The sequence below is a fragment of the Cornus florida genome, unplaced genomic scaffold (assembly GCF_030987335.1).
Source record: "Cornus florida cultivar Cherokee Brave unplaced genomic scaffold, ASM3098733v1 CherokeeBrave_3.0.0_Hap2_Chr11, whole genome shotgun sequence".
In the NCBI taxonomy this organism is placed as follows: domain Eukaryota; kingdom Viridiplantae; phylum Streptophyta; class Magnoliopsida; order Cornales; family Cornaceae; genus Cornus; species Cornus florida.
Genome location: NW_026775581.1, coordinates 59,882,908 through 59,894,392, shown reverse-complemented (window position 1 = coordinate 59,894,392; position 11,485 = coordinate 59,882,908). Strand labels below are relative to the sequence as shown.

General features: G+C 35.3%; 2 protein-coding genes across 2 annotated transcripts; one reads left to right on the top strand and one right to left on the bottom strand.

The window, feature by feature from the left end:
• Positions 1 to 3,652: 3,652 nt before the first annotated feature.
• LOC132284765 (thylakoid lumenal 17.9 kDa protein, chloroplastic) lies at positions 3,653 to 5,703 on the bottom strand. Its single transcript, XM_059786890.1, has 4 exons — positions 5,361 to 5,703; positions 5,126 to 5,240; positions 4,960 to 5,029; positions 3,653 to 4,111 (listed from the first exon to the last, which is right to left on the bottom strand). The coding sequence occupies exons 1-4, from the start codon at positions 5,648 to 5,650 to the stop codon at positions 3,864 to 3,866; spliced, it is 723 nt and encodes a 240-aa protein (XP_059642873.1). The 5' UTR covers positions 5,651 to 5,703; the 3' UTR covers positions 3,653 to 3,863.
• Positions 5,704 to 6,479: 776 nt separating this feature from the next.
• Positions 6,480 to 11,409, top strand: LOC132284696 (mediator of RNA polymerase II transcription subunit 30). Its single transcript, XM_059786816.1, has 3 exons — positions 6,480 to 6,973; positions 10,501 to 10,602; positions 10,943 to 11,409. The coding sequence occupies exons 1-3, from the start codon at positions 6,644 to 6,646 to the stop codon at positions 11,039 to 11,041; spliced, it is 531 nt and encodes a 176-aa protein (XP_059642799.1). The 5' UTR covers positions 6,480 to 6,643; the 3' UTR covers positions 11,042 to 11,409.
• Positions 11,410 to 11,485: the final 76 nt, after the last annotated feature.

The following is an 11,485-nucleotide window of genomic DNA, read 5'->3' as shown; positions in this document are numbered from 1 at the left end:
TAATTATATAGTAACAGCTAACTATATAAGTCTGCCACAAAATGGGTATAATTAGTACTCCAAACAAGTCCTAAAAAAGAGGGATGATGGGTCAACTCAATGCTACAAACAAGGAAGTGGGTTGGACACTTGGCAATCACAGAGATAAGGATAAGAGATGAAGGCCTATTTTGAAGGTACTGGGCTAACAATCAGTTTGTAAGTTACGAAGACTATATATATATATATCTTCTATTTGGATAATAAGCTTGCAGTTGAAGGATCATGGAAAAACTCATGGGGACACATGGCAGCAATAGAAGAAGGAAACAGTTCGTGGGTCTGGAAGTTGAACTTCTGTCGCTGGCAATGGGAATTCTTGGATAGATTGTTTCCTATAATCAAGGAGGGGATTAACCTAACAAGTTTGACATGTATAAGAACTGCTATAAACTGCCTAGCTTAGTTCAGAAGTTCCTATTTTTAAGGGATTTAAAACTGAAGAGTAGTTAAGGAAAGTGGTTCCTCAAATCTAGGGATAATGGGATCATGGTTAGGCAAGCAATCCATTTCAAAATGAATTAAACAGCAGCATTTGAAGGACGTGGTAGGGATAATGGGATCATGGTTAGGCAAGCAATCCATTTCAAAATGAATGAAGCAGTATATATACCACGTCCTTCAAATGCTGCTGCTTCATTCATTTTGAAATGGATTGCTTGCCTAACCATGATCCCATTATCCCTAGATTTGAGGAACCACTTTCCAATTATATATATATATTCAGATAAGTAGTTAAAGAACATGGGACACATGGCAGCAGTGGAAGAAGTTCAAAGGTCGTGGGTCTGGAAGTTAGATTTCTGCTGCTGAACATAGGACAAGTGTCTTGTAAAGAATAGATGGGCAGTTGCTTAAAATAACATGGGTCCTTCTTGTAAGGCTTTAATGCCTATAAATAGTTTGCTTGGGGCTATATTGTAAACTCTCTCAACGGCATCAATCAACATTCAATACTTTGTATTTCAATGCAAGCAATTTCAATACAAGTCTTTTCAATTCCTTTACATTTATGCACTTACTTTCAGTATTGCATTTCAATTCACTAGATAACATTGTAGTCTTAACTAAAAGTCCTTTCATCGAAGGCAAATCTGAAACCTCACAATCGCTTGATCATTCCAAAAGGATCTTCCTTTTTGTTTGACCTCTCTTAATCTTCCGAGATTCTGGCACGCCTGCATATTCCAAGTGTCCCAATTTTACATTTCACCTCAAGACTTGATGATTGACATATAATTCTAGAATTATTATTATTATTATTTTTTATTATTATTTTTTGTAAACATATCACTTAAAGGAAAAAGATTGACAAAGAAAATTAATTTATTTTTATCTTTTCTTTCACCACTAACGCCACCTCCACTGCCTTCCCTTATCGCCATTGCCACCTCCACCGTCACTATTACCGCCACCATTGTCGTCGCTGCTGTCACCACCGCCGCCACCTCCACTGCCTTCCACCACCACCACCTCCAATGCCAATATCTTCCACCATTATCATTGCCATCCACCACTGTCACCTTACCACAGCCTTCCACCACCCACTACCACCACCTACACCACTGCCGCCTTTCACCGCCACCCACCACTTGCTTCTTCCACTGCCACCACAGTTGTCTCTAAACACCACCACTACAGCCTTCAACCTCCACCACCATCATTTATTTTTTTAAAAAAAATTATAGAAAGAATGTTATTTTTTTAATTTAATTTATTTGTTAGGCATTTTGAAATTCCATTCTGGATCTTAATTGGTCCAAAAACACTAAAATGGTTATTATCGTTCTATTTTAATATTGTTTTATATTTGTAACCAAACAATAGAATGAGAATGATTATTCCATTCCCATTTTCAGGGATGGCAACGGGGGCGGGTTTAGGCAGGTGTACCCTCTCCCGCCCCCATAACGGTTTAAAAATCTCGCCCCTATCCCCGCCCGAAACCGTAAAAATGGGGGTACTTTCCACCCTATCTCCGTAACCGTTTAATATTTTTACTCCCGCGGGTACCCGCCCCATCCCATTTAAGACCATAATTTATTTATTGTTGAAATAGATTTGCGCTCTTTTTTTCCCCCTCATCTTCAATTCTTCACCATTGCAAATTTCTTTTTAAACAAATTCATTTTTTACTTTAATATTGTTATACAGGGTACTTAATATATAGTGGGAATATATATACTAATAAAATATAGGTACATAAGTAATTTGTCTATCTAAACGGGGCGGGGCGACCTCCCCCTGCCCTCGCACTAAACCCATGCGGGTTTTTATTACATCAAACAATTCCCGTCCAAATAAGTAAAACGGTCCCCCAAAATTGTCAAAAACAATGCGGGGTAGGGGGTAGGGCGGGTAACCGCGGAGGCGGGTCAAATTGCCATCCCTACCCATTCCTATTTCCACTCAACTTCCAAGAGAGTCACGGCATCTATTAACAATTTTAAAAGGTAGGATTTCCATCATAATGTATTGATCCGTGTTGATAAGCAAGTCTGCGAAACTTTTAATATCCTTTTCACTAGTTGTAGTAAATTCAAGACCTTAAAGAGGAGCAAAATTTAGTACCTTTGAGCAATTCGTGGATTGCCAACAAACGTAAATTCTTTGATTTGAAAATCTTTATGCTCTTCTTACCAAACAGCAGAATAGGTGCAACAACTTTAAACTTCCGCTGATTGTGCAATTGACTTCCAAAAATTCTGATTTTCAGATATGTTGGAGACGCAATTGTTAGATTTCTAACACCATTGATTTCAAGTCAATCCGACTTGTAACGAATAAGATACACCCATTTTAGTGACTGCTGGTCTTGGTGTGAAAAATTTGCATTTTTTAATCTTCAAGCTTTCTTTAATGGTGTTTGAGAGCATTAGAGACCTCCAAACCTTCACTTCTATGATGTACCCACAAGATATGAAAGAGTGAACTTCAACAAGAAAATACAAAACCTAGGCTAGAGAGAAAATTTGAAAACTTGAGTGTGTTATATGCTTGTGCGTGAGACACACTATATATATATATATATAGGCCAAATGGGGCCTTGCACTCTGCTTCTGCGAGTGGGTTCTGTACTCCACGTGACAGTGCAATCTCCATCCTTGGTGTACGACCCAAATGTATTTGACAGTTTTTTTTTTTTCACTCCAAATGTATTTTGACAGTGGAGTTTATGTCACAAAAAACTGTCGAATCCCCAAATGTAGAGGATCCACACTCTTTAAAAATTGTCAAAATTTAGTATCAAATACGAACTAAACTTTCTTCAACTCCAAATTTAAGGTATCGAATCGATATCGCCAAACATAACATGAACATAATGATACCGGAATTTGACAGTTTTTTTTTTTTTTTGGGACCACTGCTAGGCACAAGCTAGACAATGAAATTTGATCACCAAACAAATTTAGCATCTGATAAAACAGATAATTTTAAGAGCTGAAGTTTTAAATGGTAATTGCAAAATATTCCAGTAACACTTAAATTTTTTAAATTGATATCAGGATTGCGTTATCGAACACACTTATTTGGATAAACCTTTTAATCTATCATACCCGGTGTTCTTCGTCAACTTTCATAATCATGAAGCAATAAGAGGAGAAACTCAATATAAAAGAAGAAAAAAATCACATTCACATTCATATGAATAAATTGCATTTCTCTGGAATCAAATTCTTGAGCATTAACCATCATAAAAAAAATAAGAACATGCCAGTTGTATCTGAAATTGGATATGTAAACATAAATTAATAGAAGAAAAAAAAAGGGTATGATGCCAGCAAGCTCTCAAAGCTCTTGGGGACACACATTATGAAACAAATTTATTCCAAGGAATCATAAATTGGGCCGTCATCCATGGAATCAAAGCTTGGGGCATACCACCCCAACTGGTCAATGATCTTCTTCATTCTTTCTTCCTGTCCCTTTGAATTCCCTAAGGCAGTGGTGAAGGGGTAGACATAGGTCACTTTTGTGGCCATAGTCCTATAAGAAACCACATCTCCTTTCACCAAAAATTCTAGCACATCTCGCCCAAACCCTCCATCAACCTCAGCTTGCAGATATTGGCCTGCATTTATTACAATTATGAGTGAAGATTTGGGAGAAAGATAACTAACAAATTAATGATCATACTATGATTGATATTAACCAAGAACACAATCACGGATTGACAGAAACACCACACAGAACACAAAAATTTATGTGATTTGACATAGGGTTAAAGATCAGTGAAGAGATTTCACTATGCGACTAACAAATGGAGATTACCAGTTCTCAAGCCTCCAACCCAGGCTCTCTCACTCTGTTCAAGTTTCAATATTCTCTCTTTTTTGTAACACTACAAACCCTAGCACCCTTGTATACTAGATTCCGAGTCCACAACTCGCAAGACAAAAATGGGTCAAAACCAGGTCGTTTTGTGACCCGGGCTGAAACAAAATTCAGGTCACAACTACACAGAGATGTTGTAAATTTATAAAGAAGTCAAAAATTGATTCATAGTTCACTTTCACTTTCCTATTTCAAGCCTCTAGTGTGTATTTTTTCATTGTCCAGTTTGCAGTGGTTAAAGTCACCACCAGATAATTATTTGAATAGAATCAGACCCAAAAAAATTTATGGGTCACATTGCACACAAAGAAAAGCACATCTTAAACACTTTGCCAAAGCAAAAAAGAAAAGCATATCTAATTATATAAAAAGCTATTCCAGTGCACGAGACTTCCACCATTGTGGAGGGTCAAATGAGTACAGTTTTACCTCTCGATGGCGAGATTTTGAATCCTTAACCTTTAGGTCACAAAGGAGCAATTTTATATGGATGCATTATCTTTATATATCTATACCCACATGGATGCATTTAAGTGTATAAAACATCAATTGCACAATTTTTGGAGTGAAGTTCAGTGTGATTACCATCTGGTGTATCTTCAACAACCTGAATCTTCACATTTTTCTGCGTTTCTAGAATTGCTTCTTGCAATCTCTGCAATAAAATAAAAATAAAAAAAATAAAATCATTTCCATATTTTGCAAAACTAAAAAATTAACTCCAAATTCAAAATGTATATGTATCCTTGACCTGAATAGGATTTTCCAGAGAATTCTCAGGAATTGTCCATGGAAATGCAAATGATGACGATTTTGGATTCGACGATATACAGCCCGGATTTATCGACGGACAAGGCCGAATTTTTCTGCAAGAACAGAGCAATAAAACTATATATTGACACAAAACCATGAAGATTACACTTATTATGAACATAATTAGCAGAAACAATATAAACCCATCAGAGAAAAATAGATTCTGTGAGTACCCATTTTCCAATCCGGTAGGCAAGTTCTTGGATTGAGAGAAAGGAGTGGAAGGTGAGACAGAATTGGACGGAGAGTTGAGAGAAGGGATTGCCAAGGAAGGAAATGGAGAGGAAAGGGTGAGTGAAATGGCTAGGGGGAGTAGAGTGGATAAAAGAAATGGTTTTGTGTTGGAGTTTTGTGGATTGGGTGTTAAATTTGGAGGGAAAGGAGAGGATTTGGCGATGGAGTTTTTGGAGGTTGGGGAATTTGGGGGAGGAAAATGAGCACTGAAGCTCATGTTTGTTATCATTTTTTAACCCTCTGCTTGGACATGAGCCTTGTGGGGATGCTGAGGTAACAAATGAATCCAACTCATCCAAGTGTTGAAGCTCCAACGTAACATCCCTCTCTCTCACTCTCTCTATCTCTCTCTCTCACACACACACACACACATTTCCTTTTTTTTTTTTTTTTTTCATAAACAGACAAAAAAAAAAATAATAATAATAATAATAACTAAAGAAAAAAAAGTAAAATTAAAACCTCTATCTCATTCTTATTTTCTACTCTTTTTTTTCATAAATAGAGAAAAAATATATATTAAAACCTATCTATCACCCATCCTAAAGTGACTCCAAGATATTATTGATGGGTAGGTGGAGAAATTTATCTAAATTTGATTTAATGATTGATATTGTAAATTGTAGACAGGGTCCAAATTTTAATAATCTGATTCAAATTCAATCAATTAACAAATTAATAAATCAATTATACATTTTATTATTATATCTTTTCTAATTATTAATTCATAAAAGAGATCCTAAAAATAAATAGAGTAAACAAATAATAACATAAAAGAATCATTTTATTATTTAGAACCCATACTCATAGTGCCCCAATTACTTTACTCTCTTATTTATTTATTATTTTATTATTTAGAATCATTTTATTATTTAGAACCCATACTCATAGTGCCCCAATTACTTTACTCTCTTATTTATTTATTTATTTATTTTGGATGTTTATAAATTTTCTTTTCTTATTTAATGTTAGATTTACTTTATTTATTTATTTGGATGTTTTATAACTGTTATTTTCTTTTCTTATTTCATATTGCTATTAATAAAACATCCAAATTAATAGTAATAAGTAGCAAATCATGTAGTACTAGTCTGAGTGACGCTGTTTCTCTCTCTTCTGCAATTGTCACCCAAAAATAAAAAATTAGGGTTTTGTTCTCTCTCTTCTGCAATTTGTCACCCAAAAATTCGGGTTTTGTTGGATTGAGCACATTTTTGAATCAATGGAAGAGAAGGTGGCAATCGCAAACCCCAAGACTACACAAGAGCTAGCAGTGGAGGGGCAAAGGCACTTAGAAGACACAATTGAAGCTGCGTTTCAAATACTCTCTTCCATGAACGACGAGCTCTGCGACCCAGCCTTGTGGTCTACAACTACTAGTACTGTGAACAATGGACATCACGGCTCCACTGCGGTAAACGGCGACGTTTCCTCTGATTCGACCCACCACTTCGAGATCGGCGGCGGAGCTCTTGATGAGGCTCGTCTCCGTTACAAATCCTCCGTTGCCTCTCTCCGTTCCGTTCTCACCGCAATACCCAATTCTCATAAGGTAAAAATAGTTTCAAAAAATTTGAATTTTGTGTTTGTTTTTTTTGTTGATGCATATAATAATGTGAGCTGATCATGCGTGCTCTGTTTTGTTGCTGAGAAAATTTAGGCAAATCAGTATGAGTTTTGAATTTTGAGCCTTATGTTTCTATTTTGTTTTGGTCTCTGAAATAAATGTAAAACCAAAATTTCCTAAAACCCTGAAAATTGCATTAAAAATGACCCAGTTTGAATATGTCTTTGTCTCGGATTATGAAACTTCCATGGGAGTTTTCAAGAAAGTTATGGTGCCAGGAATGACAGTTTGGGATATTATGAAAAATTCCAGGAATTATATTGCTAAGGTGGAAATTTGCATGCTCTCATTTCGGAAAATGTGCGGTGAAAAGCAACTCTGAATAGTATTATGCAATAGAAGCTTGAATCTCTAGTGCTAAGAGAAGTTTGAAGCGAACTAAAATTTATGTTCGTCTAGTACCATGAGAGAAAAATAATTGTCATTATTAAATCCTAAAAAGGTTGTATATTTTGTATTATTTGCTTGATTAGTGATAAGGGAATGGGGATTACTGTTTAACGGGAAATTACCTAACCGGCTAACCTGCGGAAATTTATTTTTTTATTTATTAAGTACCTAATCTGTAGAAACATGTCAAATATAGATGCATTGTCGGTAATAAGGTTGTTGAGACAGCAGATCACCTCTTAATTCGTTTCCAAGTAACGGCTACTTAGGTTCTTATTTCTCCATTTTGGGATTTAATGAGCATTGCTTTGAAGGACCTTTTATTGTCTTTCAAATTAGTGGATTAAAGTGTGCAATGGGCTGCCACATGTTCTTTACTGAAATATTAATAAAGACAATAGAAGAAACTTTGAAGATGTAGCAATGGCATGTGCAATGTTGACACTTGTTACTCTTGGAAAGAGTTCCCTTTGAAAATTTTTGGGGAATGTAGGAGTTGAGCTTCATTTGTGGATTTTTTTTAAAAACCTAAAAATGTGATTTTGGTGTTACTAATGTTCTCCACGTGCATTGCTTGCACTAGGGCTTCACCCTTTTTCTTCCTCTAATAATTTATTCTTCTTTTTTTTTTTTTTTGTTCATAAAAATTTGTTTCAAGAGTTTAAGAAGTGTTGAGCTCTTATTTGAAGAATACCTATATATTTTTAATTTTAGTTAAATGTGTTAGGCTTAGAATTAATATCAAAATCACAAATTAGTGTAGGAACATGTAGGTATCAACATGAACAGTCATTTTACTCATGCATAATTGAGAGAAATACTTCTTATGTCAAGTGTGTTCTAAGAGGAGTAAATGAGCCATATAGCTAACTCGTTAATATCCTCTTATCTGTTGCTCTTTCTGGTTGCCACACTAATTTGTTAAATGATTATGTTCATCTATTTTCAAGTTCACTTCCCCTTCTCAGGGTAGCTAAGCTAATTGTTTGTCATTGTAACTGTGTGGAGTCCTTCGCAACATTGAGTTCTGTGTGACCATAAGCTTACTGGATTCTTCATTTTTCATTGAAACCTATTTTCTGATGTAGATGTAGTCCATTAAAAGTTCAAGAAAGCATATATAAAGAAAAGGCACATTTTGTACAACAGTTGGTTTCTAAGACAGCTCAGTTAGGACCTCTTACAGCTAATTTAGTTGTGTTTAGTCTTCTGTGATGCTTTTTCAGTTTAGCTTCTTATTTGTGTAATTTTATTTATGCTATATTAAGTTTCTTGGATTGAAGTGTATTTTATTAATTTATTTTTGTTTTGCTGGACACATGTTATAGACTTTATGAGTCAAATATTAGTCAAGTTACATTATTGGGCTTTTATTTCTGGATTTCAGTAGGTTCATGTTGGGTTTTACCTGTCAAAGTATCTGATTTGGAATTACGGAGTTTTTTTTCTATTAGAGTTATGAAAGCCTGCAAGCCTAAATAATACCCTTGTGATCCTTCAAATCTAAGAGAGTTCAATAAAGAGAATTTCCAGAAGTTTTGAAACCCTTTGGGATTGTATGATGATTCTAACCCGACATGTGATGGCTGCAATTTCTTCTTTATTTTTCTCTCTCGCTTTTTCTTACTGTTTTATTGGCCTGCAATCAGATCCTAATTCTCACTGATCCACCCTTTTAAATCCTACTTTGATAGGTCCAATCGTTTTCCTTCCTTAAAGATTAACCCTAACATCCCAAAACTGCCCTTTTTACTGTTCACATCCCAAAACAGCCCCCTGAATTTTGCATCTCCCTGCTTTTCTTTAAGTGCTAAAATTCATTTTTTCCCCCTTTGTTCAATGAATACAAACCTAAATTGGGGTTATCCGCTAAAAACTACGGTAGAGCGGTTTATGAATGTCTACGCGGTGGACTTGATTTTACCAAAGATGATCAGAACGTGAACTCCCAACCATTTATGCGTTGGAGAGACCGTTTCTTATTTTGTGCAGAAGCACTTTATAAAGCACAGGCTGAAAGAGGCGAAATCAAAGGGCATTACTTGAATGCTACTGCAGGTACATGCGAAGAAATGATGAAAAGGGTTGTATTTGCCAGAGAGTTGGGCGTTCCTATCGTAATGCATGACTACTTAACAGGGGGATTCACTGCCAATCAACCCTAATCCTTTCCCTTTATGTGTTTGCTATAGCACCGATCCCTTAAAGAACATTTGTCTAGGAATTTCAGCAACATTTTTCCTGAAGTTTGCAACCAAACACTTCTAAAACTTAGTTTAGCTTCAACCTCTTCCCGTTAATAAAACACTTCTAAAACTTAGTTAGGTTCAACCTCTTCCCATTAATAAAGCTTACAAACTTTCTTCCACATATTAAAATTCTAAATTTATAAGCTCCTTAAACCAATTCCACACAATTAATCTCAGACTGATCTGTAATTTGTTCGGCAATACTGCTACACACCAATTAGAGCATCAAAGCTCGTGTTAGGTGTTTCTCACTCATCCTCTTGGTAAAGTTTTGACACTTCACATGCCCCTGATAAATAACCTAAGAAATTTCAAGAATAGATTTTGTGCCTCTTACCTTTAAAGTTTCTTATGGTATAAAAATGTTGAAGTAGAACATAGCCTTTGAGAGCTAAACACTTAAACATGCCAGTCCAAAAGTTGAAAGGCTTCTATCTTTTTCGCTTTTACAATGCTCTGAATAATCCTATTGCAAAAGTTTTGATCAACCAACAATCTATGATTAATGTTTTCAGATTCAGCAAAAGCTTGCCTTTACCTATAATAGTAATTTAATTCATAATTTAAAGTTTGGCTCACTGGAGCACTGTAGTTTAACTCATAATTTAAAATATTGTAGTTTCCAATTTAATGCATATATCTTAAAGAAACAAAAATTCTTATGCAAAGGTTGTAGTTCTTGCCTTTCTACAACCTGACAAATTTTAGCTTTCCTCAGACACAGAGAAGGTCTAGCTTGCAATTTGGAAACCATGTTTTCTGTAATTTGGTGTTAAAGTTGACATTATGCTATCTATATCTATCTTATTATAGGCTAAGGCATATGATATGGGTTCAACAACTAGCAGTTCAGGATCTCCAGCAGATCAAGCTGAAATAAAGATGATGGAAGAACGAGCCTCTGCTTTAAGGAAGGTATTCTTTTGTACTTATGCTTTCTGGGTTTTGCATTGGCGTTATCTTGAGCATCCCGTTTCCAAGGGGCGGGATTGAGTAGGATGACTTATTTCCAGCTACCCAATAGAAAAGAGAGATATTTATGCATATATTCAGAGAGTGAGGTACCCTAGAACTGTCAACCTTTCAGAAATATCAGTCATTATTAGTATCAGTAATTTGAACCATGTCCTAAAGACTGAAGGGGGCTTTTCTATTTTTTTTCTATTTTTTTTTTTTTATATTTAATTTCTGTTTAATTTGGAAATTTCTAATAGATCTCTTACAGTTTTACTGATATTCTGTTTCTTGATTGTAGGAGCTTTCTCATAAGAACGAGTATCTTAAGCTTCTCATAGATCAGCTGCGAGATCTTATAACCGACATATCAACTTGGCAAAGTCCTTGTTCTGTCTAAAGCTGAGAGGAGATGCATTCGTCTTGAAATTTTCACTTTCAATGGAGACTTGAGTCCAAGAACCAGTATGACGTGATAGTACTTCATTTCAACATTTTTGGTCTGCGAAGTTGCAAAATCTATTCATTTAAGGTGTTCTTAAATTAAATCAGAGGGAGGTAGGTTAGATTTATGCAACAATACATTTGATAAAGATGGAAAATGCCGACAAATGGAGCATCTAAAAGTTTTTGAGTGTCCTAATATGTTAAACGTTATAGATGAAATGTTTGTTCAATGGTAATTTCTTGATAAATTTGCTATATGACTGACAAATGTTTTAACGTTGTGGTAAAGCCTCATATAGTACCCAAAATTTGTTTTCCTTCCTTCTTCTTCTTCTTCTTCATTTTTTTTTTTTGTAATGATATAGCGTTGTTTTCGTTTCTTAGGCACATTCTTGTT

Bases quoted from the DNA above. Each gene is read 5' to 3' on its own strand.
- LOC132284765 (XM_059786890.1), bottom strand. From the start codon at position 5,650: ATGATAACAAACATGAGCTTCAGTGCTCATTTTCCTCCCCCAAATTCC. The intron at 5,030-5,125 runs GTCAAGGATACA...ATTTTATTGCAG, and splicing joins CTCTGGAAAATCCTATTCAG to AGATTGCAAGAAGCAATTCT. The intron at 4,112-4,959 runs GTAATCACACTG...TAATAAATGCAG, and splicing joins TGTTGAAGATACACCAGATG to GCCAATATCTGCAAGCTGAG.
- LOC132284696 (XM_059786816.1), top strand. From the start codon at position 6,644: ATGGAAGAGAAGGTGGCAATCGCAAACCCCAAGACTACACAAGAGCTA. The intron at 6,974-10,500 runs GTAAAAATAGTT...ATCTTATTATAG, and splicing joins CAATACCCAATTCTCATAAG to GCTAAGGCATATGATATGGG. The intron at 10,603-10,942 runs GTATTCTTTTGT...TCTTGATTGTAG, and splicing joins GAGCCTCTGCTTTAAGGAAG to GAGCTTTCTCATAAGAACGA.